Genomic DNA, 27405 nt, shown 5'->3' with positions numbered 1-27405 from the left:
ACTCTTGATATTATATCTTGATAATGTGATAGTTATACTGTTTCATCCATATACGGTTTTATCACATTATCGTATAATTTTTATTCTGTTAGAACAATTTTCATTCGTTAGCTTAACATTTATTATGATTTATTGCGTTTGAATATGTAATGATCTAATTTCATTAAATTAATAGTAAAAAAAAAAAATTAATATTGGCATGATGCTGGATGAAATTGGCGAGTAAACGATCAGTTGCGCCAATTTATTCGGACAATAACAATTCAAGAGTTTAATCTAAATACCAATTTGCCACTACTGGCAATTACAGTGCTTTTAGAGCATGAAATTATCATATCTCCCGAAACACAGAAATCCAGTATAGGCTCATGGTGTATATGGCCGCTAAGTCGCTCATTTGCCGTTTTGCCATCTTTATATCGCTGTAAAATCAACCCAAATTGTGAAGTGAGTTGGTTCGCATCGTGTGTGCGATTTATGCCAGAAAATTGCCATTTGTTACCATCAATAAAATCCTCCCTAATCACCTTGTCATCAAGCAAACAATTGCCCGCAGCGGCGGCTAGTATGTCGTATTCCCTGCACAAAACCTTCCTAATAGTGCCTAAATCACGCATTTAATTACCTAACTCGACAAGCTTATATTGTACTGTTGTGTCAAAATATATGTTGTTGGTACTGGGATGCGATTTGAAAAACGTAATTTTTACAAATCCATCGCACATAGCCGCCGCTAATGATAAATGCGATGATTTATTGTTCCTAGGTCTCCAATGCAACGAGGTGATCTAAATTGTCTAATTTATTACTTCAGCAAAGGTGTCTGAGAGTTTCTGCGAATATATAGTAACACACTTTACGTAGTCAATCACCAGCAAATGTGACGTAGAGCTTGCCAAGGCTAAGTAGTTATCACTGATAGTGATATCAGTGATCTGTCCAAAAGAATCAATGCCATCCAAAGGAAGGTTTAGCACTTCCCTCGTGTACTGCGAATCGTTTTGGCACGAAAACAGATATAGCCCATCTGTAAGAGTTCTTCCTGTAACTAAATAATAAGTGCAATATTTACCTAGTAGTGATCGTCCATCGGGGAGAAATGATGCAAAATCGGTCTGGCCCAAGTGTTGAGGGATATGATGGTAAACTAGGCCAAGTCTCTTTGCTTCTGGTATATAATCTTGCTTGTATTGGTGGTCTTGGAACAACGACCTAATGCGTTCAATCATATCATGCGAGGAATCCAATATTGTAAAGTGGCCACTGATACTGGTAACTAATAGCCTATCTGCCAATCCATTGAGTTTCAGCGAATTGGCTGGGCCGACAATGTTGAGATATTGGCCAACATAGACGAAGGGGTTGATACAATTATTGGTATCGGTGACTGCATTTGAGGAGTGGTTTTGTGTGTTGGAATAGATGATAACTGATGAACTGGCCAACGTATGGCCCAAGAATATAGTATTTGGTGTGCAAACTACGGCACTGTATATCATTTTAGCCTGTATATTCGCATTATCTAATGATGACTAATGCCTTTGAATAGTGAAAATGAATTATAAATAGATGATAGAGGCGATTTTATAGTGTATATGTAGCGTAACAAAATAGGATCACATGACCTATAGGCATTATGAATACATGTCATACATATAATAGTATGCCCCAGTACATATAACCTGGGCATGTGTTTCGCTAATGGAGGGTAAACACTACTCAGTGTGTCCCAATTTGCAACGGTAATTTTTGGCTAATTTAGGGAAAATCCGCCAGGTGTATACGATTCTACAATTACTGGTGATATCAAAACCGGTTTTGACGCTACGCTCCAATGTACGATCAACGATGGTCTATTTATCCCATCCACTGCTGAAGTTTTTTCCCACAATGACAACAATAGCACTTTAGTTTTTGCCAAAAAAATGGAAAATGATTCGATTCATGATTTTACTGGCATCACATGTGTCAAACCAATATCAAGTCAGCCTCCAGGTGAAATTAGTGCGGTATTGAAGGTATTAATTCATGAATTTTCAATCATTCTTTATGTTCAACAACAAATAATTGCTTTTTAAATTTTCATATATATCACTAAATATTATCACATAACTCATCTATTGCTTATTATACCGCCAAACCATCACCTTTATACATATATGTTACTGTATGTATATATATATATGTTCTTGCTGACATAGGCCCTGCCCATAGAGTTGACAGATAGCCTAAGGAAGACCTTCAACTCTGACAATTTGGACACTTGCTTTAAGCCTATACAACAAAGACCTTGTAGCATAACGCAGGCGCCCCAAACACTAGATTGGTCCATTTACACCAAGGGTTATAGTACGGCCGGTGAAATTATATCGGTTGACAGTACTGATGATTGCCAAAGTGAACAATCTAGCTGTATGAATTTCGATATTGAGAATACAAATATTTTGGATGACTCTGTGGTTTTTGCTAGGAAATATTTCACCCATCGCCAAGAATCCATACAAAGTGACGTACATGTCACGGAACAAACTTCTCCAACGCAGCCTGGCACGGGAAAATGGCTTGTTAAAGCCATGCCCATAGTGTCGTCAATACAAAAATCACACAGGACGAGTTGCAAGGCAGATATAACACTCCAAAAGTCCCCTAGTAAACTGTTTCAAGACCCAATAATACCGCTGCAGCTGGATAATTTGTATTCAGGTAGGGTATCTGATGAAATTCTTATTGAGCAGCATACGCTAAGGGAAGGTGAAGAAATAGACTGGGAGGAGCAGCAGACGCATCTGGATTGGATTGTTATGCTCAGGAAGACATTTCTTACGTTACGAAAGGATCCAAATGCCACCAAGCAACAACTAAGAACCATCAAGCATCGATTAGCTAAGGGCTTGGGTAGGGATAAATGGAATAGAAGCGACTATTACCCTACGACACACAGCGTAGATGAGCCTTACGATTCAGATTGCAGTGATAGCACATATTCCAGCATAACTGTAACCAGTTATGCATCTGTTGTTGAGCGGCATAACGCTTCGCCCTCAAGGATTATACTGGATGCTCCATGCACCAATTACAATTTTTTTGGGGACGATCCGCCGTTGTTCTGCTTGGGTAGCACGCATAATAATATCACTACTGGCAGTAACATTTCCAGTGGTAATGAATTTCCCAATGAGAAAATAGATCGTAAAAATGATGTCGATGAATTTGAATTCATTGGCGGTAACAACTTTATGCACATAAAAGCTTATGGCTGGCTCAAAATGCTACCACAAGATACGACTTCTCCTCTTTCCCATGTGCCGCCATATCATCAACTGTACTATGAAATGCGGAACAATTTTATAGTTTTATACTACGACAACAAATTTAGCGTGAAATCTCGACTGTATAAACCATGCAAAATAAAGCAGGTAGGATGGTTAATTAGCAAGTTTAACAAAAAATATATATATAAAAAAATGAACAATCTCAAGCACAATGAAACTATATATGATGATAGGGTAAAGTTGTTCCATTTCGGGGATGCAGGGAGGGGGAAAGATGTCAAACATTTGTTGTTTAGGGAGAGTTTTACGCCAATCTGTGCCATACACCTAAAAGGGCATTACAATTTTGAATCACGTAATGTGGGCAAATTGCAGCAACTCCACATTGATGGTAATTCGACCAATGATTTAGCTCAATCTATACCTCTGAACAAAATTTTATGGACGAGGTTGAAAGAAGCAGACGATGACTTCTTTCCAGCGGCAAGCTTTGAACTCCCGAAAAGCATCGAGAAGACGTTTTCCAAACTAAAGTTTCGAAAAAAACTTTACAAGTCAATGGTTGATAATGTCAAAAATATGATTTTCAAGTCACAGTCCATCACACTATCTGTATTGAGCGTATCCCATATGGAAAACGAGGATCTCTTATCAAAAGCCGTGTCTAGGAAGAGAGCATCTGACATTATTAACCATCTAAACGACATCAAAGTGCCTGTATTCCAACATTTATCACACTTTTACAACTGTCCATACCTGAGAGTAACCCCTTCAATCACCTAGGAGTTGAGTCTGGCAAATATAAAGTTTGATGAGAAGTTTGATAGACATATATTCAAAACGTCTGTCAAGGCTAGACCACTAAATATGCTAGATTATAGATTTAGACATATTACCGACAGTGATTTAGATATTATAATTGATTATCTAACTTGCAGTGTTGAGTGGCTAGACCTTAGTAATAACAACCTAATGGTCGGTGATAAATTGGATAAATTGGTTGAAAAGGGTAATATCAAGTGGTTAACACTTGATGCCAACCCTTTGCCCAATGTTATCGTTGAAAGATATAAAGGCAACCTATTAACCCCATCCAACAGAAACAAGCCAAACGAAATAAACCCCAAAATTGAACTGCTCGAATCAGTACAGGCGCAAACATCGCACAACAATTGTGCGCCAGGTAGATATGCTTGTGAGGCAGAATCTGGACCTGTACATATGGCTAAAGACTTATATTTCGTGCAAATGCGGGACAGATTCTTAGACGTGCTGAATTTTCAGGGCATATGCAATAGAAGTAAGATTTATTCGGGAAGACTTGCCAGCTTTCAATGGGTAAGCCATGCTTTATTTAGGGCTTAGTAATGTTTGGTAAGACTAATCAATTGGTATTAAGAAGCGATTTCGGCAAGAGAATACCCGAAAATTTATTGCCTTTACATTACGTATATTTTGAGCTCCGCGGGTCTTACTTGATATGGTTTCCTAATCCATTAAATAAATGTGGCAAAAAACAAAAGAAGAGATATAGTTTCCAAGAAAACTACAGTGAAAACGTCAATATTTCCATACGAAACGTATTTTATATCTTAGATTGTGCTGTTGTCAAACGGGCTGGATTCAAGTGGCTAAAGGTTAAAGCTACCAAGCCGTGCAAATGTATAGATGAAGGCGATTCCAATGCGCCATTTTATCTATACTTGAGAGGACCTAGCGACTCAGTCACACATACTTGGATGACTTTTATGGCAAAATTGTATGAAAGAATTTATTCAGGATCGCAGGACAATTATATATAAACACCTGTGACAAACACGCAATATTGCCCAGTAGGGCTATTCTGGACCATTGCTGGCAGCCTTGGTCTCAAGTAACCTAACCTAATTACTTAGCGCCTCTTATTGTACGGATACCCCCAAGATTATGAATCCCTTGTAAAATTTATGTCAAAGCTGCGTAGAAGTCTAAGGCTAAAGTATCTCAATGGGTCCAAGTAATCAAATAATTACTTAGCATGAAATTCGATGGACATACAGAATTTAAGCCATTTGAACAAATCAAGTTAATGCAATTAGATTTGTCATTTAATAATTTTTCAATGGCAGATGAAGGCCAGTGGGATAATGTTATTGACTTTTGCACCAAGGATGTAATGGCCAAGTATTTATAGTGTGACCCAGGGAATTTATCATGGATGGAAATCCGTTGGGTGATAATTTTGGAACAGCAAAGTTCCTCCATAAGGCAATAACATCCCTCACAGCCAACTTCATCAAGTAATAACCATTTAATTTCAGATTCAACTATGTGGAGATCGGAGACGCAGCCGGCAACCAACTGTGCAACTTGTTCACTGACTCCTATGATTCTATAGGCTATGTCAAAGTGATTGAACTCAAGGGGCATAACATGACCAATCCAGTAATATGATAGCGTTCACACAGGTTTTGGAAAAGCTTCTAACAATTCTAAAATCCAGGTGTCCAAACTTGGAAAAAGTCACATTAACATCTTCGATAGGCAGGCATGTAAAAATCACAAACGACGTGTTGGAGATTATGGATACGAACGTTGAGCGCTGTGATTCATCAGAAATGACATTACAAATCGTGGGACAGTGTGTACATCACAGACGCGTGAAGAAGGGCAAAGGGACAACCAGGCATGCAAATAATTCTTAAAAAAATTATATACCTTTACCTGTAAATTATTGCAACCTAATCATAAACACCTAATGTCTACTTACACTATCTTGTGATTCGCCCTATTAGTAGGATAGTGTTCGGTATCTATACGCACCCCATGAAAATGCCAGCATGGCGTTCTGTCTGCTGCATCTTGTGGAATCCATCGTGATGTGCCTCAATTCGCTGGCCATTATAAATGAAAGCAGGGTTTTACAACCACTAGGCATGGATAAACCCTTCAGTGACGGAGCAATTAAGAACCAACTTTCGCTTTTGCTCTACAGTGTTCGTACATATATGAGACTGCCGCTCATAATTGCCAATTGTGTGTTTATTCTCTTTGAAATTCTATTCGGTTAGCTTCCACGGTTATACTTATAATCATAAATCCCAAAGCTGATGATTGTGTAAAGCGCATATCATCGCTTAAAGTAACCACCGTTCCCCTAATTCTACACTCATTAGTCTAATAGAAAAGCTAGCAACCTCTATCTATGGAATATGGTGTTGTGCCGACCAAATATTTGACAGTGGATTCGGTCGGTAAGCATATGCTTAAAGTACAATTGAAAATGCATCAAAGTAATAGTGACAAGTACTTGCTACCAGAGCCCAATAACGCCTTTTTGTACTCCTCTCTCTGCATCCTGCGTGAATTCTGGCAAGATTCTTCCCCAAACTCTTGTAAATCATTTTGTAAATCTTGTAAATTGCGATTTGACGGCTGGAGGGAAATAACGTTCCACCCCTCAGACTCCAAAAGCCAATGCTTGAAAAACGAAGGCCCCGTCCTTACTCGTTCCCTACATTAGCTTTGGTTTACTGTGTGTTGTGGAAGGTGAGGAAATGCCAAGGTCCATCGACTTCGATAGCAATTTTTTCGCCATATAAAGTGGATTCTATTGATATGTCTATGCTAACAAGTTTAGGTGTGGTGTACTCGAATTTGTGAGGGATACGCCAACTGTTTAGGGCATCTGAGACTAGCCGCTGGCTTTTTGAGGGCTGAATTGATTTCATTCTAGGAGTGTTTTTTAGTAAAGTGGTGCATTGTTCATAAATTGGTTGTAACGTATTTATTAGATGTGGATATTGTATTTCAAGATATCTTAGTGAGTAGTACAGCATGGTAGCGTGTCTAGTGTCGCTTATTTGATTTGATAGATTTGGCTGTAATGAGGCTATAAATTCTGGATATTTCCCCAGTAAATCCTGGACAGATAAACTCCAGGCAAGTCTAACAATTCCACCATTCGATACATAACTCTTTATGTCGTCATCAAGGTAGGTATTGATCAATGTGGTGTATAAGTTTTTGATGATAGTGATTTCTTTGGCCTTAAATCCAAGCTGATTGGCTGCCCTAAGGGGGAAAATGATGGCAAAAGCCCAGGCAACTGTGGGAATCATTTCATTGTATTTGTAATTTGGATTTTTGCCATTTTTTAAAGTGGAAACTGCCTTTTTGGCCATGCCCAATAAGAAATGTTTTGAATGATAGCGGTGCTTGGCGATAAATCTCATGTATACAACCCATGTTTCGGGGAATCTTGGAGCCAAATGGCGTACATTTGCTAATTTGTTTACTAAAACGCGTAAAAAAACGGTTGTCACGTGACTGTCCATTGCCCATAATAGATTTCCTAGCACATAAGTGTTAAGAGATGTACAATCCGTAACTAGTGTCTTGTGAAGCTTTTTTGTTAATAATCTTGAAGTTTCAATGGGCAATTTGTTGAACAATTTCAGGGTCTCTGCCATTTTTGCCGAATCCGAAAGGGATATATCATCAATCTTGTCCCGCAACTGTGAGTGGATTAGATTGTAAAGGCTGTAAAGGGGATTGTTTTGATGCAATTTATTATTAGAAATGAAGTACTGCCGTAATAGTGTAGTTGTTAGGTCTGATAGATCTGCCATGTTCCATTTTTCTACATTAGCAATTACACAAGTGGATATCAATCCCAGAAATTTGATATTGTCATAAACAGTATTGTCACGGCATTTTGCGATATTTAAAATGTCACTAGGGTACAGATCATGAAAGTGCGTGGAATCTTTGTTAAAATTGACAATTTGAGTGAAGGAAGATAAGTGTCTAAAACGCAATTTTGATAACATCTACAATTCTATATGTGTACGTGTGACTTATATCTCCCTTTAACATATCAATATGGATAAATAAGTTGGAAATAATGTATAAGCCTGCATAAAGAAAGTGGTAACACATATAGAAAACGCCCCATTACCATACATTAGACGCTAGTTGAGTAAAAATTAAGTGACAAATAGCCGTGAAGAAAAATGTTCAGGAAAAGCTCTAAAAAGGAAACACCAAAAGTTGAGTAGGTGATAACTAATCTAGATTGTCCCCTACTGTTTTGTGGTCCCAAACCAAAGAAGATTTGTATCTGACCGTGGAAATTGTCAAAGTTGATGATTATAATATTGATTCCACCAATGAATCATTGAAGTTCAATGCAACTAAGGATTCTAAATGCTATAAATTTGAGATCTTGTTCCACAAGCCCATTCTATCTGATGTAAGTCGATCTGGCCCACATAGAAAATCAAGCATTCTAATCAAAGGAATATCAAGATCAAGATCCCTAAAGCGGAAGCAGAAAGGTGGCCGACCATCAACAATGATGGAAAGAAGCATTGGCTTAAGTGCGATTGGGACAGATGGGTAGACTCGGATGACGAGGCAGGCAAGCCGACTGGATTCGATGATTTCGACATGGACAATTTTGGTACTTGATCACTAATCTAGACATGGGGGATTTCAATGGAATGGGCAATTTAGATAACATGGAGGGTAGTGACGGGGACGAAGATGAAGAAGCAGATGTAAATACCTAATTGATTTAGGCACATGACAATTGTTGTATGAAGGCTCTCATATAGGCTCAGGCGATGACTCTTGCAAGCATGGTTCCTAATTTTAGTATATGTTGGTATCAGTACTAGTTTAGTCTAAGCCCCACACAATAACTCATCTAGTCGGGCCGTTGTACTTTGTACCTCTTTAACATGAAGTTGAATCTAGCGAACCCCGCAGCTGGGATGCAAAAGACTGTGGATGTTGATGATGAAAAGCGTCTATTGCCATTTTTCGAGAAGCGGATGGGTAACGAAGTACCTGGGGATTCTATCGGCGATGAATTCAAAGGATACATTTTTAGAATTTCCGGAGGGAATGATAAACAGGGGTTTCCAATGCTTCAAGGTGTGCTTTCAAATTCTCGTGTAAAATTACTCTTCAAAAAGGGCATGAAATGCTACAGACAGCGAAGGACTGGAGAGATGAAGAGGAAGTCTGTTTGCGGATGCATTGTAGGTCCACATCTTTCAATCCTTAATCTGGTTTTGGTCAAAAAAGGTCCAAATGAAATACCCGGTCTTACAGACGGGGAAAACCCCAGAAGGCTTGGCCCAAAGAGAGCCTCAAAAATCCGTAAATTGTTCAACCTCTCCAAAACAGATGACGTTAAGAAATTTGTTGTGCGCCGTGCTATTGATGGGAAAAGGAATGTCAAAGCTCCTAAAATTCAACGACTAATTACTGCGCAACGACTGCAGCGGAAAAGGAGATTGGCTGCTCAAAAGAAGGAGAAATTGGAGAGGGGTAGAGCCGCGGTTAGGGAGTACAAACTGATGGTAGAAAAATACACGGCGGAGAAGACTGTCCAGAAAATGGGTTCAAATACCCCATTCAAAAAATAATGCTCATAAATTTGATAATGTAATACAAATTTATTGGTGATAATTTTTTAATCTATCACTGGCACTTCATGCCTCGACTTACTATAGTTTGTCCAATTTGTGACTAATGATAGATTCGGATCTATTAGTGTGTATACACTGAGTAAAAATGCTAGATTTTGGTAAATTTGTAAAAAATGTTCATGTATTTAATTATTTTATGAATTGATTTAGTGTTAGCAATTCCACTACTTATATTATGTTCCATGATACGGGCCCTGTATGTATATTTTATTTGGTTTTAGTCTCGCAAAAAGACTGCCTTTAATATCATTTACAATTTCCATGTGAACAAATTGACGCTGTTCACTAATTAATGCATACATTACTGGCTTAATTACGCAAATTTGTTTCTAAATTAATTCTCTAGATTTTTTATAAGGTATCCCTAAAAATTATCAAATCTATGTATAACAATATATTGTCACATTCGTTCGCAAATAATTAATTGGAGTGCATTATTTAATTTTGTAAAGTCGTTTAAAAAATAGACTTTTATTATTGTGAACATATATATTATAATCATATTCGTGCCAAATACGCTCTATCGACTAAAATTTATGTCGCAAATTGAGTAAGCGAAAAATTTCTTACGCAATTGCATGGAATGTATAATTTGAAAATTGCTTCCTAATTACACCCGATAATAAAATAACCCACACAACGATCCATTCCTGTGCACCGTGCTATGCCGTATTGTGTTTACTAAGGTATATGCTACAGTGCATAAAATTAGTTATATAGAGAAAGAAAGAAAGAAAGAAAGAAGGATGAGCGACATCCTGCCCACTCCCTCCAGAATGTAATATAACAATTTACTCAGGAACCTGCAGCTTCTGAAACAGAAAAAACAAACGGCAAGCAATGGTTATTCACTGCTTAAGAAGAAGAGTGACGCCTTATCTATGCGTTTTAGAAAGTTTTTGGGGGAAACATTGAAGGTAAATCCAGAAATTGACTAAGGTTAAGGAGCGGATTGGTTCCTTAATCTCAGACGCCTCTTTTTCAGTGTCAAAAGCTGTTTGGGCCGTGGGAGATTTTGAAAATTTGCTACTAGAGTCAATAAGCCGTACATCCATTACGTTGGATATTATGCAAGAAAATATTGCGGGCGTTAGAATTCCGAAGTTTGTCATGCATGTGGATCATTCAGCAGATATTATCTCCAATTTGGACTTGGCAACTGGTGGACAAGTTATCGAATCTGCAAAGAACTCCAACCTTATGGTCATCCAAACGCTCGTCGAGTTAGCCTCTATGCAAATAGAATTCTCTATACTAGACGAACAGATTCGCATAACTAACCAACGCGTTAACGCTCTAGACAATGTAACAAAATTATTGACACAGGTTGTGCTGCCCCGAATTGACTCTAGCATTGAATACATAAAGAGGCAACTTGAGGAAATTGAAAGGGAGGAATTCTTCAGGTAACTAAATTAGTTATGTGAGGCTGAAGATGGTGAAGGAGAAGAAGCAGGAGGAATTGAACAATGAGAAACATACGGCATTACAGACCGCCTCAATCGTACAAAGCATAGGCACTCAGCTGGAGTGGGAGGATGAAGACGTTGTCATTTAGTAAAGCAGCGTTCATGTTTCTAAGCGAATTGTATTTTTAATTATAGAAATTCATACTGTGTATAGCTTAAACTTCTATGTATGATCGCTTGTGTATGCAATTGCATGCGTCTGCACTGGTGTTCTGTGTGAGATCCCTAAATGAATCAAGCTCAGCACTGATTTTAGATTGTACAAATTGATTTACAATGTATAGACATGTTATACATTGGCTACAATAGAACAGTAGTGACAAGTCCCCCATAGACCACTATCACAATATAACCTGCGTAGCACGGTTATATGATATATAACTTGTAGTTATTAAGAATGGTAAATACTAATTTTATGTAGGGGATTGACTTAAAGGATGCTGGGCGGAAGAAAAAATCGGCAAGGAAAACAATCACTTCTCCAAATCCATACATGCGCCTTCTGGTGAAAGTTTGTTATTGTTTCACTTAGTTGTACAAATTCCTTTCCAGGCGCACAAATGGCACCTTTAACAAGATCATTTTGAAACGGCTGATTATGGCTAGAAGATTTAAGGCGCCCCTTTCACTTTCAAAACTTGCAAAGCACATGGCCAACAAGCCAGATAGTGTGGCTGTTGTTGTGGGAACTATTACAGGTATGTTCCATTATCTGCAACAGTTAACATGATGAATATCTTCTACAATCACGACGGTCTTCTGAACGGCTCAGCTGTAGTGAAGAGGGTAGAAGTACTGACGCCACGCTCTTATTTAAATAACAAACCATACTAATTCAGATGACATTCGTTTGTACCAAATCCCAAAGCTCAGAGTATGCGCACTCCGTTTCACTGAAAATGCTAATAAGCGAATTATAGCGGCCGGGGGTGAATGTTTTGGCTTTGATCAATTGGCCACAAGATATCCAACGGGCAAGCAATGCATACTATTTCGTGGTGCCACCAAATCCAGAGAGGCTGAAAAGCACTTTGGCAAGGCGCCGGGGACACCAGGTTCCCATACCAAGCCATATGTACGCTCAAAGGGTAGAAAGTTTGAAAAGGCCAGAGGCCGTCGTAAGTCTCGTGGTTTCAAGGTCTAGACTCTCAATAATTGAAATTGCGTTTTGGAGTTATTAATTTTATAATTACACGATTGCATATATATTGTGATATGTATTTACTATCAGCGTGTATATCTGCTAACGAAATATACTTATTTGTGTATATTACTGCTTAACTAATGCCACTATTTGGGCTGTCTGTGCTATTGTTGATTACGGGAATAGTTTGGGATTATTGACTATAAAATGATGTGTATAACCAAAACAAGCAAATACTGTCATAAATTTATTTCAAAAAGTGTATATGGGTGAGTATGTTATCATTGTTTGGGGTAAGGAATATATAGATAAGTAATCATATTGTCGGTCCATACAATTAGTTGGGGTAGTAGAAAGAATATAAGATAATAGACGCTTGAATCCTACTGTGGTTTAGGGGTCATTCTTATGGGTTTCCAAAGATATTAACTATTGGATATGATAATAAATATAGGATAAGGCAATTAAATTGTGGTTTAAGGATTCGATTTATGTCATTATGGATTTATATACTAAGTTGGTTTATGAAAACACAGCACCTGTATATATTGGTGTCTATCTTGGTCAATATGTGTTTAATTTATTTATCAAACATTCATTTTGCTAATATCGCTAAGGGTCAGGTTGTGGATATACCCAGTGTAGTGTAATCTGTGGCAGGTTGTTTCTGTTATGACATGGGTTATAATTTTGGGTTAACATATTCAAGCCATCCAGTATTTGTTCTTGGTGTATCTGGTGCAAAAATAAGTTGCGTCGTGTAATTTAACGTTTATTTAGACAGGGTCCCAAATTATCCCGTAAGAGAGTAGGTGGTTGTTCAACTAACAAAGTGGATGTTAGGGATTTGAGTGGCATGAATCTGCAAATCAATGACATAGTGATGGTGTTAATGGAACTTTTAGACCGGTTTTCAACTGAAAAGTCTGCTTCTCTGGACATATTCATGACAATAGAGCAATCATTCAATGTGGGTTAGTAGCTGATTTAATGATCATAAATAACTTCACATTTACTGGCATTTAGATTGCATAATTGGTTAATTCAGATATTGTAGCACAATGTATAACATGTCTATTTGTTTCTTTATGGGAGGCAAAAATTCCGCTCAAGAATTACATCATTTGTACATCAATTTCGCTAATACAATATGAAGGTGAAAAGGAAACGATAGCAACGAATTCGCATGATGTGGTAGTGTCACATCAATTTAGAAACCAAGCCAGTTGCCAGTTGTGATAGACAGGTGCTACATAGGCACATCAATTGACACGGGAACCTTATCTTACATTTACTGTACAAACCACTCAAAAAGATTGAACCAAGTAAGTACACTCGTTTAAGAAGTTTATCAAAATGGGAATTGATGCTAGCAAATCTTTGGGTTGTGATATAAAGAAATTGATTAAATGGTGACTATACAATATTCAACCAGTAATAATACAGTTACTCAATTTTAAAACACACAACTGATATTAGTATCCACGTACTAGTACAGGTAGTATATGTTTGTTATCATAATTATGTAAATATCGTTAGTTATACATGCTTAGACATATTCATTAGTACATATTGCAGTATACCTCCGCTTTTATAATACTCAACCTCTAGAGCCGTATCGATGCGGCATTTCGCTTGGAAATATTTGCCGCCAGAAGTGGTAATTTTGATCATTTGCCCCGGTACAATATTTTCTGGTAATTCAATTGTCAATTTCTCGGTACTGGGACAAATAATATTTTTCAAACTGGTTTTGGATTGGTACTGCAGGGGTAATATACCCATCCCAACCAGGTTTGTCCTGTGAATGCGTTCAAAAGATTCCGCAATGATGCATTTCACTCCAAGCAGTGCTGTTCCCTTAGCTGCCCAGTCTCTCGAGCTACCCGAACCATAATCCTTTCCGGCGATTATAACCAAGGGAGTGCTTGACTGATTATATTTTTCTGCAGCATCGAATACACTCATGACCTCGCCAGATGGGTGGTATACAGTTTTAGGGCCTATATAACGGGTTATTTACCATCTGATGGGCATAGTTGGTTGATTAGACGGATATTTGCAAAAGTACCACGGCGCATGATTTCATCATTACCACGGCGGGAACCGTAAGAATTGAAATCTCGGGGTGAAATTCCGCGAGATTCCAAGTATTTTGCTGCAGGCGAAGTTTTAGATATATTTCCCGCAGGAGATATGTGATCAGTCGTCACGCTGTCACCCAACCATAGGAATATTGATGCGTCTCTTATGGGTTCAATCTTTTTCATGTAAGAAACGTTCTAAATTAATTTATATTACATCAAAAAATGGCGGGTTTTTGATGTATGTAGAATCTGGATCCCAAGGATAAAGCTCGGATTGAGGAACATCCAGTGACTGCCAAGATGTACTGCCTCTGGACAAATTTTTGTAAATCGAGTTGAAAAGATCTGCCTTTATGTGCTTATTCTCAATCTCACTAATTTCCCTACATCATGACATTTAATTACTCTTTTCTGGGCATTATATCCCTCAGGTACACCGGTTTATTATCACTAGAGTAGCCAATAGGCTCGGTGTCGAAATCGATGTTAATTTTACCAGCTAAAGCATAAGCAACCACAAGAGGAGGTGATGCCAAAAAATTGGCTCGCGTCAGTGGGTGGATACGGCCCTCAAAATTCCTATTGCCTAAGTAAATTGCGTAAATTGCCTGATAGCACCGAAACTGCCACTAATTTGTTCTCACTTATCACCTTAGCAATGCGGGGGTCTATATCTCCGCTGTTGCCAATGCAAGTCATGCACCCATAGCCTAAATTACACAGATTATGTACCCGTTACATGAAAACCTAGTCCCTCGAGATATGGAGTGAGGCCACTAATTTGTAAATATTCATTCACTGTTTTTGATCCTGGTGACAGTGAAGTTTTAACAAACGGTTTGACTTTGAGACCCTTTTCATAGGCATTCTTAGCTAGCAGTCCTGCTGCTATCATAACACTAGGATTGCTAGTGTTGGTGCAGCTGGTGATAGCCGCTATAACGATCGAACCGTGATCTAGCTCGTAGGTATTGCCATCTAACTCCAGTTTAGAAGGGTTGGATTTCTTGTCCAAGGCGTAACCCTTGAATCCAAGGGGAGATGTTAAACATATCTACATGGCAAGATTGTAAACCTGAAAATCATTTTTAACCTGCGACAGGATGATATTGTCATGTGGCCGTTTAGGCCCAGCAACACTGGGTTTTAGTTCACTCAAGTTAAGTTTGTAGTTGATCGAGTATTTAATTTCAGAGAATGATTCAATGCCTTCGCAAAATAACAGTGCAGATTTAACATATTTTTCAATCAAATCCACATTATCTGTGCTACGTCCAGTTTGCTTCATATAGTCAAGTGTGATGGAATCAATGGGAAAGAAACCAATAGTTGCACTACATAAAGTGTGGGTTACCCATATTCAGGGGCCATATTAGAAATGGTGGTGCGGTCTGCTAGCGAAAGATGCTTAAGTCCATCCCCCCAAAACTCAACAAACTTACCAACAACACCGAGACCCGACCGCAATTTGGAAGTTATTGCCAACACGATATCTGTGGCGAATACATTAGGAGAGGGTGCTCCAGTGAGCTCAAATCCTACTACATCCGGCAAAAGCATTGAAATACTCTAAATAACTGTCTAATTTTACCTGACCTAGCATAGTAGCCTCAGCTTCAATGCCGCCAACGCCCCAACCTAAAACGCCAAGTCCATTTATCATAGTAGTATGAGAGTCAGTACCTACGAGTGAATCTGGATAAAGCATGCCATTGTTGTCAAAGACACAACGAGCTAAATACTCAAGATTTATCTATGTAACTAATAATGGGCTACCTGATGTACAATGCCTGATCCAGGCGGTACAATTCTAACGTTTCTAAACGCGTTTGCTCCCCATTTCAAGAATTTAAATCGCTCATGGTTCCTATACATTTCCATCTCTTGGTTCTTAATAACAGAATCTGCTGAACGACTGTAATCCACTTGCACTGAATGGTCAATCACTAGATCCACTGGTACCAGTGGATTTATTTTTTTAGGATCAGATCCAGTAGTTGCGATGTATTCACGCATAGAAGCCAGATCTACAATGGCTGGAACTCCACTAAATTAGTCTGTTACTACGTAAAGTCTTGCAATAGAACGCGTGCCGGAGTGAAAGGGATTTCCTGAGGCACTGATTGACTGGGAGACCAAGACAAAATTTTTTCAACATCACTCTGGCTCGTGCCCAATCCATCACAATTCCTAATTGCGGATTCTAGTAGTATTCTGATGGAGAAGGGTAACTTATTTATCCTAGAGTCTTGCAATGCTGAATAAAGTGCTATATACCTTTGTAGTCGTAAAAATACTTATCTGTGCCTTCTAGTTTGGTGATGAGTCTATCGAAGGGGTTATTCATTCCTTTAGTTGAAAATTTTGGCGAAAAAATTATGCTATTCAGAGTGGATACATAATTCTTCCGCAACGCACCTAAGTTAGTACAAGGAGGCATGAATAGAGTGTGTAAAGCATCATACTTACAGTTGTTGAGAAGTTGTTGCATTAGAAGTAGCCTACATCCATAAGATTCTCTGTGAAATCGTTTAATCAATGCTGTACCCCACTGGATTTCTCAATACTCTCATTCAACTACATATCTTATGAAGATTCATTGACAAAAATTAGCATGGACTCCAGAAGTTATTACATGTATAAAATTATTGATATAAAAAATGTTTTATTTGGCGATAGATTGAATTAGTGAGTTCTCAATTGATGTATAACAGTGAGCATTGTATCTTACTAAACAGCTGCAATTGTGGCAGCCATATACATTCAGTTGAGGCGAATTAAGTGATCCCATATTCTACCATTTATTGTTATAAAGGTGTAAATTGTTCAGGAAACCCCTATTTGTATCGTGTCCGCTTAAGTATTTAAAATATTTTATTTAATTTGCCAAGCTATTAGTTCTAAATAATTAATTAGATCGTTTTAGTGCATTCTCAATTTGACATCTTTTGTTATTCTACAGTTAGTGCTACCAACTGTAACCAATCAAATTAACTTTAAACTATATTTGCGTGAATAATTGCCATGATTTCTAAACCTTGTGGCACTTAACTATTAAATTCGAAAAAACAAATATTTCTTTATTTTAACTACACTGCATATGGTATAAGGCACCGATAAACTGGGTTTCCAGATAACCCCTCCTAATAGTGATTCTTCTTCACAAATAAAATTAGTGCGATTGTATTTTGAGCAGTTGATATTGTTATCATATTTTAATTTAACGCTAAATTTTATGTTAAATAAAATTGTTGTGGTATTTATTGGTTAAATGTGTTTAAGCATACACGAGGTGATTATAGAAATAACACAGCCGTGTATTGCGTGAAATGGTACATAGTTCGCCTTGTTTACAATTTATAAAGTGTTAACCTATGGATTCCGGCAAATTAGTGAGCAATATGAAATTCGATTATTCTAAATAGACATGCTGATGAAATGTATTTTTGCGATGTATTGATTGGAGCATGTAGCGTGCAGAGAAAAGTAAATTGGATAGGAAGGCTATACTGGACGGTCAAATTGTGTATATGTGCGTCATGGTTGTGATATGAATTGGTGGTAAAAACGTGAGTGACCCAACATTGTAAATCCTTCCAAAATAATATTGTATTAATTGTCAATTAAAAATGGAAGGCAAAGGTGGAACACTTAAAGGGGCGTTAACTTATCCTCTATTTTTCTTTTCCTCGCTTGCATTAACCTTATATATCCCAATTTGCTGTATTATGCCAATACGTGTAGCTGAACATTTCTGCGTTGATAACTTCATCGATAGCACCATTTTGTCTTATTCAATCGCCAACACGACTGTATCCGCTATAATTTCGTTTTTTGGGGGGATGAAATATGGGCATTACATCTTTTGTTTATCATTGGGGTCTAACTCGTTAATATTTGCCACGTTTATGATAGTAATTAAATTTGTAGAAGGAAACACTGGTAAATATTTGTATATAATTTTAATGTCATTTTCTGGAGCCTTTCATGCCTTGGGATACACAACTTCAGTGCCCATTGCTTTGAAGATGTACAGTCCTAATGGGAGTTCGTTTAATTTTGGATTGCTATCTGGATTTGTCTCATTCGCGTTCATTTTTGAATACATTGAAAAAACCTTCAACTTTGATGATAGAGACGAGGCGTTGAAGATACTTTTGATTTTTCATTCGGTTCCAATCATATTAAGTATTATCATCACGCCTATTGTGTATTATCTCATAACTATTAAATTTATTGTACCAGATACCAGTACTAGCGGGAATGGATTTTTTGTTGCCATTAATGGAATTAAAAAGGCTTATCCTGCCTCACTTAGTGCATGCTTGTCCATTGGCGTTGAGATATTTTTCATTCCTGCAATTATACCATATGCAATCGGCGTAAACATAGATGATGCCATTTGTATTATCAAATACGACTCCGTTTCCATGCTAGTTTCCTCATTATTTGCCTTCATCCTATCAAGTTTATCACAGCAAAATACTAATGATGATGGGAGAACTGAGTATAAGCATGGCGTTGACTCCAAACTGTTCTACTTTGTGCTTTGTTTTTTGACTCTTACTAGGATTGCACTATTAATACCCGCACTTTTCTTTGATGAGGAAAGAGATCGCAGCGTATTGACCAATTACATCAAGTGTATTGTGCTTTATAGTGGATTTGTACATGGCATTTCTGTAGGCCTGGGATTCGACGGTATTTTTCCACTCAATGTTACTGGATTAATTAAGGACGGAACTGATAATGAATCATACAAATCAGGCGTCTCCAGTGCAGTCAGAGCTGCAGAGCTCACTGCGATTTTGTTTTCATGCAGTATCACGTTTGCCTCTATATGTACCAAATTATACTTTCTCATTAATAAGTAATTCTATGGGATTAGGTATGCCGGTTATGGCTCACTTATAACTATCATAGCGTTTTAGTTTTGTTCGGAGAATTTTAAATAATAATCATTTACTAATAATTTATCAACTGTTATTTTTTATATGCAAATAATCCTTTGACATTTTAAAATGAATTATCACATTTTTTCAGACACATTTTTATTTTATTCCCCCAAGTTAGTCTACTAGATAAATTAAAATCTACACATCTAACATGTAGTTTGTTAATTTTTTGTTTTTATGAAAAATGGAATGTTCTTATTTACCTATATATTACAGATACAACTATTGGTGCGTTACAATTTAAACATATTTCAATGGTTATAAGGAGCTTCGTATACACTATCACCAAAGGATCAAAACACTATCTTTCATTTTTAATTACCCCTTCTACTCCAATTTACTGCCCATCACACATATTAACTAATTTTATCCCACATCACATGCATGCCATAACAAATATGTTTATTAACTCTAGTTACGAATTTGCATTTTAGTAAACGCTCTATGTTTGACAATATATTCCTTTATTTGACAAATTTTTACATTTACAAAGTCATTTATTCGTAAATTGGACAAGACCTGCGCTTCGCCCATACCGTCACAACTGCCCTATTATAGGCATAGGCATGATTCTCTTTTCAAACTTTTCTCGAGTATTTAATAATTGAAAATTCAATACTGTCACTTTTATATTGTATAATAATATTATTTAGAAATTAATTGATTGTGAAGTGTGAAAAAAATTAACAATAAATTGCCTTTAGATAATTAATCGCATTACAACTTGGTAGCTTTATAAACCTTTAATACTCTAGCCGAAGGCTCTGAATCTTCGTCAACCCACTTGGGTAACCAATAATATGGTACAGTCTTGGCTGTTTCTTCGGAATTCCCATAGTAAAACTCGAATAATTCTCTGTAAAACAGAGCCTCTTTGGTGAGAGGCACACAGTGTGTGTACTTATGTTTGTTTGTCACAAAATACTCATCACTAATCTTTCTATCAACATAATTTTGGATGATTGAATGCCAAGATTTATTTAATGGTGATACCGCGTCAGAAAACGCTTCTTTATGTCTCGTCAATACCTCATTGGGGAGGTAACCATTGGCAAAAGATTCTCTAAGTATCCATTTCTCCATTCCCTTAGCCGAAGGCATACGCAACAACGGGTCTATTGAAAGGTAAAGTTTGATAAATCTGTGATCCAAAAATGGTACTCTTGCTTCTAGGCCATTATTTGATATCCCCCTATCCGCCCTTTGTACATCATAGTGATGTATGTCTTCAACCAATCTTACGTTTTCCAAATGCAAAGATCGTGGATCCGGCGCTTCATGGAAATACATATAACCAGCACACAACTCATCACTGCCATCGCCAATCAGTAATACTTTAATATCCGTGTTTTCGGATATCCATTTGGAGATTAAATATTGGCCGACCGTTGCTCTAATTGTGGTAACGTCATAAGTCTCAGTTACAAATACCACCTTTGGAATGATCTCAAGCCACTCGCTCTCTTTTATTGTCAAGTGAGTGTGATTACTCCCAATGTAATTGGCAACCAATTTGGCATAATATTCATCGGTTGAGTCTGGCATTCCAATACTGTATGTATTCAATACAGCATTATTGTCTTTGAAATATTTTGATGATATACTTGCAACTATACTACTATCCAATCCCCCAGACAACAAACAGGCCAAGGGCCTATCAGTAAATAATCTACAGCGCACAGCATCACTTAAAGTTTCTCTAATTTGAACCTTTACAATTTCCTCATCATTTAACCCAATTTCAATTTTTTTAAAATCAATATAATTGAACGCTTTTTTGAATGGAACATCAAATAAATTACTACATTCGTTACTAAATTCAATACAATATCTTGGTGGAAACTGCATAACTTTATACCCCCGTTTTAAGAATGGAGATCCCTTCAATTCAGATGTTAAAACAATCTCATCTTCGTTTCCAGTTATATATAATGGTCTAATGCCAGCCGGATCTCTGGATACAAATAATTTGACTCGCCGTGTTTTTTTATCAATATCACATATGCACAATGCAAACTCTCCAATTAACTCTTTCACCAATGCGTTAAATCCAATAAGCTGATATATCTGTATAAATATGTCACAATCTGATTGTGTTTCCACCGAAATATCGTATCTTTTCTGCAATTCTTTGAAATTATAAATTTCTCCATTGCATATTGAGTAAATAAATTTATCTTCTGATTCATAAATTATAGGTTGATCAGCTTTGACTATTGGTTCTATAATTCCAAGTCTATGAAATCCAATATACAATCCATATTTACTGATTTTGTAAAAATTTGATCGTTCAGGGCCTCTTGGGCTTAAGCTCATAAATGCATTGTATATATCTCCATAACTGAGCGAAGGGGGTTTCGAGAGTTTATGAAGATAGACCCAGATTCCACACATATTTAAATTTTTTAGGTCAATAAATACATACTAATTCTTTATTTCAGTATAGATGTAATGTTTTTTATTTTTCCAAGCAATATGTATATGTACAATATTTATTTTCACACTTTATCTATAATTCTTTGTTGGATGGCTCATTAAATGAAAGTTTGGTTTTCATATTCCTCGGTGTGTCATTATTGCTGTATTATCTATTCAATGCAAAGTTAATGGTACCGTTGTTCCTCATCATATCAGACCCCATTATCCACAACTGCACCCTTGGATTCTATTGTGTGCACCTTTTCCACAACTGCACCCATGGATTCTACTGCGTGCACCTTTTATATTTGGGTTGTTCATATTATAACTGTTTTAATAGTTTGTAAGCCATAAGAAAACGTTGTATTAATCGCCAACAACTTCCCAAAATTGTAATAACGAGCAAACTTCCCTAACCAAATATAATTCATCCTCAGCTAATAATATTATTGTGTAATTTGTGTATAGGAATTTTATTTATTAATATGACAGTAACAACTATCGCATTGACTGTTTCAATCGTATCATATATACATGGTTCTCCATCAAATGGCCTCTATGAATCTAACCTTTTTTACACGGAAGGTTATGGCAAATATTTGACTAGTCCGACTAAGATAAAGACAATTGAATTTGGAGGTTATAAATTCGAGTTTGATGATGATACATTGCCTGTAACATCTATAACAAAAATCGATGTAATAACATATGATGATAAACCGATTTTATTTGAATTTATTTCAGATAAGGATCGTCCATACAGAAGATTTTACTACTATACTTTGGATAGTAAAACTAATAAATTATATAATTATGTCACTGCAGAAACTGGATATAATGTTGAGGATTCGAGTGGTCTAAAATACTACACTGAATTAAGTAAATCGGGAATAAATGATGTTTTACAAGATTTGGATAAAAACATTGATGAAAGTAATATCGAGCATTTGAAGACATCATATGTAACAAAAGGATTAAATATTGCGATTGAAGTTTATTCAAACAGAGTCGTTGAACAAATTAAATCGATAAAGGTAGTTACTCCAGTTGAATTATTCGATTATAAAACTGAAGTTCCAATTGAGTCTGTAGATCATGAATCGCGTGATAATTCATTGGCCGAAGTAGAGGAGGATGGAAAAGCTGTACAAGTTGGGACTCAACCTGTGTATGAGGTAAATGATGGTGCTCATAACCCATCTGCACAAGTGTTATCACAGAATAATATTATTGAGACCTTGGATGATAAATCTAAAGTTACTCATTTGAGAAATGCTGGCAGTGAGAAAATTCGTGTTTAAGAAGGGATACATGCTTAACTTTTTACGAGAAAGTCAAAACGTATTATATGGTGAACCAATCTAAAGAGAAGCAGGTTTCATTTTATAATAAAACATAATTGGGTCTTACTAGTGAATCATATGAAATCAATTCCATTAATGATACTTATAAGTTTAATTTATATCATATTTCTAAGACATCGATAAAAATGTTCATTATCATCAGAAACTGATAGCATTGCATATTTAATGGCCAAGCATTAAGAGTTGGCAATGCAATACCGCCAATAGCCTACCTAATGATAACCTATATACATCTTTCTACTTGTAAAGATAACAGCAATCTGGCCATAATTGAATTGAGACTCATAAACTTTTGAACATTATTATTACTCACCAAATCCCATTACTAAAACATGGGCAAATTATAGATTGAAAAGTATGAATTATGTATTTATAAGGAAGATTCCAACGAAATCGTTTACATGGTGGATGATTGTTCGTCTGAAGTTATTGCACAAGGTAGTGTGGATGAAATATTGTGGGAATTGTGTCCTAAAAAAATATGTGCCTATTAAGTCATCTGAATAATAATCCACAATGATAAACATTGTGTTTAAATGTCCAAATAAATCTATATTGATTAAGCTATATGATATTTATACTGATGATACTATTGTATCTAAATTGACTACATCTGTAAAAACCGATGATAAATATTTTATATACTTATTTATTCCCAGATCGATATAGATTGATCTATCCAAATAAAATTGTTATAATCAAAATTTTCAATTATACAATTGAATTTGATGATGCTGCTGCTAAGTTTCCAATTGATACTGTTAATAATATATACATCAATACTTGCAAACATAATAATCCAGTATTAATTCATTTTTCATGTTATATAGGAGAATCTCACTACAATTACTTCTACTCATTGAATAATGATACAAAATAAATGGAATAATCACAAATTAAAATATGATAAAACATGCATTGAACATACTGACAAGAATGGTATTAATTATTATAAATACTCAGGTCATCAGCGTGGTTATCCACTAACGAATATGAGGATACTACTAGCAAAAGAGCATTGCAATGAGAAGAATGTGTAAATGTAAAGGTAGATAACATTAATTGTAATGATTTGGAAATTTATCTAAAATAATTTAACCAAGTGTAATATGTAAAATAATTTATGAAGCATAATATTATTTAAAATAATTCAAAATTTCAGAGATTAATATAATTAATTATTATAAATACAAAATAATTAATTACAAATGTGTATTGTTAGTTATTTCAAATTGTAAATACATACCTTTACATACATTTTTATTAAAACTTTCAAATTAATATTTTCATTTTTATAAGCATCATTATAATTATATACTATAATTATCATTATCATCAAATAATACCCAAAGTTATCCTCTACATTATATCAATCATACAGTATACAATTATATAACATATTAACAACATATAACAACCAACATTAATATATACATAATATTATAACTAATCAATACTTATTTAATACAATAATTAATAGTCATATCTATACAATCATTGTATATTGTATATTGTATATTGTATATTAATTCGATATAATATTATACAAACATACTTTTATTTCAGTTAGATTCCATATTCTAATATTAGATTTTATATTTCCCATGTTACTTTAATTTATTTCCATTTATATCTTAATTTCTTTATTTAGGAATGAGATGTTAGTTCATGTATAATAATGTGTAAATCTGGTACACATTCAAAATTAAATCCATATCAAATAAACAAAGACTATTAGTGCCTTAAATCCAGGAATTATTGAATTAGAAACTTTGGGGATTGTTGAAATAAATGATTTGAAACTTTAAATAATATCGCCGTCAATAACAACACGAGGATATCCAATGTTAGAAATCCCGACGCCAATACTTTATTGACTTCTTCAGTTGCAAGGATCACCTCCTTGATCATGTCCTTAAAATTAGTGTTATTAATCCCATCCTTGTTAAAGATCTTATTCTTCAAAACATTAGCTTTAGATAGATGCTAGTCAAATGCTTCATTGATATCATCAATGGTATTGTCACCACCAAATTTAATGGCTAAAGATTGTACTAATGAATTAAAAGCTAATGACACATCGCAAAGTGTATCAGCCTTCCTCTTCTTATATTCATACTCAAAGTCCTTAGCAGCATCACCTTCCAATGTACCATAGACCTTGTAGTATACTTTATCAATAAATGACTTATAGTCATAAAAAAGTGGTTAAATTAGTCAAGGCCATGATAATGTATTATTCCTTGTACAGCATTATAACGTATTCAGAGAATCTTTAAATACATGCCCCTTCTTATCTCTCAGCCTCCATTTAATTTAGTTATTCAAATATACAGCTAATTTACCACCATTATTACTATTTCCATACTATTATTATTGTTGTTGTTGCACTGTCACTCACCACTTAGCTAGCTATATAATCGTCTTACTTCATATTGCTAAATACTCCTCTGATATCAGTATTAAATGATGTTTTTATACTGTACCATGTGTTGGACATTGTACCTCTGCACCAAAATTTAAATGCCTGGAAATTAGTAAATCCTTCAGTTGGCCAATTTTCCCTAGAATACATACGGTACGTGGTTAAATGCCCATCCCCTATATACCCTAAAGCCGTCATGGTACCAAGACCTAATAGCATGTTTAAGCTGTTATAAAATGTGCCATGAGGGCCTACACCATTTAATCCTATGTTCGTTATTGTATTGTGAAGTAATAAAAACATAACTGTTAAACATCCTACTACTGCCTTATTACCAATGATATGCTTTGATAATGTACTATCAGGATAATATAATACATGAAAAAATGTTATTGCCAAACCCAAATATATAATTACCGATAACCACGTAAGGTTCCAAAATTTCAAGTTACCTTCCCATTTTTTACTTGGAGCTCCAGTTGAACCAAGCATTTCCATTGTGAAAAGCACTAGTTGTGGGAATACACAAAACAACATACAATATGCATCAATAATACGTCCTTCATCCATAGAAATTAATTGATAAGGTGCAATACCCGGATAAATAACCAGCTGTAAACCCTGCCCTACCACAGTCAAACCCATCTGCGATATGACTTCAGATATAGTAGAACCACCGTCTGAGCCTTCAGTACTTGAACTAGTTGTATTCCTAGAAAATGACATCGTCCATAAAATTGATGCTACAAAAATTATTAAAATTGATATTATTATTTGATAGTAAACAATGTTGTAACTAGTTTCATAAGTTGATAATTTATTTGCATACTTTAAAAATAAAAAATGGTATCCGGACACTAGGATTCCAGATAGAGGAACAGAGACAGTGAAGCAGGCAACATCTTTTCCATTGACGCCTACCACGGATGTAATAATCGCTCCAGATAAAATACCAGCCACTATTATTACCCAGTAATATGCACCCAAGTTACCCTCAATACCACCACTCCTGTAAATTAATAACAATATTAAATGGATAATTAAATATAGCCAATGAACAGTGATAGAAGTATATCTCATAACCTTTTCATTTAAATTAGACCATGATAATATATTGATTAACAGAGTACCGATTACGATAGAAATTTGCAAAGGATTGTTGAATTTGTTAATGAATAGTCCAATTAGACTTGGTGGGAGTTGGAACCTTACTATTGAAAAACTGGCAGCCGTTATAACCAAACGAAGTGGAAATAGGACAATCAGTCCAGCAAAAAACATGGAAGCCTTCTTATTTCCATCACTACTACTAGACATTGTGATGATAGTATTTATATGCTATTTATTTAGAGATAACTTCACATAAATGTCTATTCCAAAATTGTAATGGAAAATTTTCGAATTGTAGAGGATTATGCTCAGAAATGGTTATACCTTAGAGCGAGTATATAGTGTTTTTATACAACATGCAAATCTATGACCCCACTTATATGTGATAAATAACTGAGTATTTTAAACGTTTACATCATTATATTTGATGTTGTTGTTATATTTTTATTATCAATCCTATATATCATCAGATGCGATCTTTATCTCCGATACAATAATTACCATTCTAATTTATTATTATCACTACAATCATGAATGTTAACATTTATCCAGATACATTCATGGGTCTGCAGTTACTATTATTTTTGTTATCACTTTTAGTTGTTACTGTTTGTTATTATACAGATAATCCATCTGCTCTATCCGCCCATTTACATCATGTATATTTGGTAACAATAGTATT

At 35.7% G+C, this 27405-nt stretch overlaps 15 protein-coding genes across 15 annotated transcripts; 9 read left to right on the top strand and 6 right to left on the bottom strand.

Moving 5' to 3' along the window:
* Positions 1-263: 263 nt before the first annotated feature.
* Positions 264-1499, bottom strand: BmR1_04g04915 (hypothetical protein; the record flags this gene model as incomplete). The annotated part of the gene is made up of 4 exons (XM_021482326.1): positions 264-604; positions 626-788; positions 810-1048; positions 1073-1499. The coding sequence occupies 4 exons, from the start codon at positions 1497-1499 to the stop codon at positions 264-266; spliced, it is 1170 nt and encodes a 389-aa protein (XP_021337591.1).
* Positions 1702-5956, top strand: BmR1_04g04901 (hypothetical protein; the record flags this gene model as incomplete). Its single annotated transcript, XM_021482325.1, has 13 exons — positions 1702-1742; positions 1763-2018; positions 2202-3663; positions 3685-4034; positions 4056-4455; positions 4477-4610; positions 4631-5031; positions 5052-5145; positions 5168-5268; positions 5289-5435; positions 5456-5551; positions 5573-5696; positions 5720-5956. The coding sequence occupies 13 exons, from the start codon at positions 1702-1704 to the stop codon at positions 5954-5956; spliced, it is 3843 nt and encodes a 1280-aa protein (XP_021337590.1).
* Positions 6092-6322, top strand: BmR1_04g04900 (hypothetical protein; the record flags this gene model as incomplete). The annotated part of the gene is made up of 1 exon (XM_012794133.1): positions 6092-6322. The coding sequence occupies one exon, from the start codon at positions 6092-6094 to the stop codon at positions 6320-6322; it is 231 nt and encodes a 76-aa protein (XP_012649587.1).
* BmR1_04g04895 (RAP protein, putative) lies at positions 6540-8083 on the bottom strand (the record flags this gene model as incomplete). Its single annotated transcript, XM_012794132.1, has 2 exons — positions 6540-6765; positions 6786-8083. 2 exons carry the CDS (start codon positions 8081-8083, stop codon positions 6540-6542), a joined length of 1524 nt encoding a protein of 507 aa, XP_012649586.1.
* BmR1_04g04887 (co-chaperone p23 (P23)) lies at positions 8267-8904 on the top strand (the record flags this gene model as incomplete). The annotated part of the gene is made up of 6 exons (XM_021482324.1): positions 8267-8307; positions 8328-8505; positions 8529-8715; positions 8736-8812; positions 8834-8849; positions 8870-8904. The coding sequence occupies 6 exons, from the start codon at positions 8267-8269 to the stop codon at positions 8902-8904; spliced, it is 534 nt and encodes a 177-aa protein (XP_021337589.1).
* Positions 8905-8995: 91 nt separating this feature from the next.
* BmR1_04g04886 (small subunit ribosomal protein S6e) lies at positions 8996-9688 on the top strand (the record flags this gene model as incomplete). The annotated part of the gene is made up of 1 exon (XM_021482323.1): positions 8996-9688. One exon carries the CDS (start codon positions 8996-8998, stop codon positions 9686-9688), a length of 693 nt encoding a protein of 230 aa, XP_021337161.1.
* Positions 10498-11309, top strand: BmR1_04g04885 (V-type H+-transporting ATPase subunit D; the record flags this gene model as incomplete). The annotated part of the gene is made up of 5 exons (XM_021482322.1): positions 10498-10529; positions 10551-10668; positions 10691-11056; positions 11078-11157; positions 11180-11309. 5 exons carry the CDS (start codon positions 10498-10500, stop codon positions 11307-11309), a joined length of 726 nt encoding a protein of 241 aa, XP_021337588.1.
* BmR1_04g04880 (large subunit ribosomal protein L18e) lies at positions 11618-12364 on the top strand (the record flags this gene model as incomplete). Its single annotated transcript, XM_021482321.1, has 4 exons — positions 11618-11620; positions 11642-11731; positions 11753-11918; positions 12060-12364. 4 exons carry the CDS (start codon positions 11618-11620, stop codon positions 12362-12364), a joined length of 564 nt encoding a protein of 187 aa, XP_021337160.1.
* A 677-nt stretch (positions 12365-13041) lies between these two features.
* On the top strand, positions 13042-13780 carry BmR1_04g04875 (hypothetical protein; the record flags this gene model as incomplete). Its single annotated transcript, XM_021482320.1, has 5 exons — positions 13042-13124; positions 13145-13338; positions 13413-13555; positions 13579-13689; positions 13712-13780. 5 exons carry the CDS (start codon positions 13042-13044, stop codon positions 13778-13780), a joined length of 600 nt encoding a protein of 199 aa, XP_021337587.1.
* BmR1_04g10010 (aconitate hydratase 1) lies at positions 13904-16942 on the bottom strand (the record flags this gene model as incomplete). The annotated part of the gene is given in 13 exon segments (XM_021482319.1): positions 13904-14367; positions 14388-14646; positions 14666-14834; positions 14857-15037; positions 15060-15161; positions 15184-15505; positions 15527-15785; positions 15806-16020; positions 16043-16204; positions 16228-16498; positions 16519-16708; positions 16729-16869; positions 16921-16942. 13 exon segments carry the CDS (start codon positions 16940-16942, stop codon positions 13904-13906), a joined length of 2757 nt encoding a protein of 918 aa, XP_021337586.1.
* Positions 16943-18080: 1138 nt separating this feature from the next.
* Positions 18081-19325, top strand: BmR1_04g10005 (hypothetical protein; the record flags this gene model as incomplete). The annotated part of the gene is made up of 1 exon (XM_012794126.1): positions 18081-19325. One exon carries the CDS (start codon positions 18081-18083, stop codon positions 19323-19325), a length of 1245 nt encoding a protein of 414 aa, XP_012649580.1.
* A 798-nt stretch (positions 19326-20123) lies between these two features.
* On the bottom strand, positions 20124-21800 carry BmR1_04g10000 (asparagine synthase (glutamine-hydrolysing); the record flags this gene model as incomplete). Its single annotated transcript, XM_012794125.1, has 1 exon — positions 20124-21800. The coding sequence occupies one exon, from the start codon at positions 21798-21800 to the stop codon at positions 20124-20126; it is 1677 nt and encodes a 558-aa protein (XP_012649579.1).
* A 509-nt stretch (positions 21801-22309) lies between these two features.
* BmR1_04g09995 (BMN2 family protein) lies at positions 22310-23125 on the top strand (the record flags this gene model as incomplete). The annotated part of the gene is made up of 1 exon (XM_012794124.1): positions 22310-23125. The coding sequence occupies one exon, from the start codon at positions 22310-22312 to the stop codon at positions 23123-23125; it is 816 nt and encodes a 271-aa protein (XP_012649578.1).
* A 1768-nt stretch (positions 23126-24893) lies between these two features.
* On the bottom strand, positions 24894-25386 carry BmR1_04g09990 (BMN1 family protein; the record flags this gene model as incomplete). Its single annotated transcript, XM_021482318.1, has 4 exons — positions 24894-24990; positions 25017-25161; positions 25216-25329; positions 25377-25386. The coding sequence occupies 4 exons, from the start codon at positions 25384-25386 to the stop codon at positions 24894-24896; spliced, it is 366 nt and encodes a 121-aa protein (XP_021337221.1).
* A 227-nt stretch (positions 25387-25613) lies between these two features.
* Positions 25614-26930, bottom strand: BmR1_04g09985 (Tpr related protein, putative; the record flags this gene model as incomplete). The annotated part of the gene is made up of 1 exon (XM_021482317.1): positions 25614-26930. The coding sequence occupies one exon, from the start codon at positions 26928-26930 to the stop codon at positions 25614-25616; it is 1317 nt and encodes a 438-aa protein (XP_021337220.1).
* Positions 26931-27405: the final 475 nt, after the last annotated feature.

This window comes from Babesia microti, chromosome IV, assembly GCF_000691945.2.
Source record: "Babesia microti strain RI chromosome IV, complete genome".
In the NCBI taxonomy this organism is placed as follows: Eukaryota; Apicomplexa; class Aconoidasida; order Piroplasmida; family Babesiidae; genus Babesia; species Babesia microti.
This window is presented reverse-complemented; position numbering and strand designations above follow the sequence as displayed.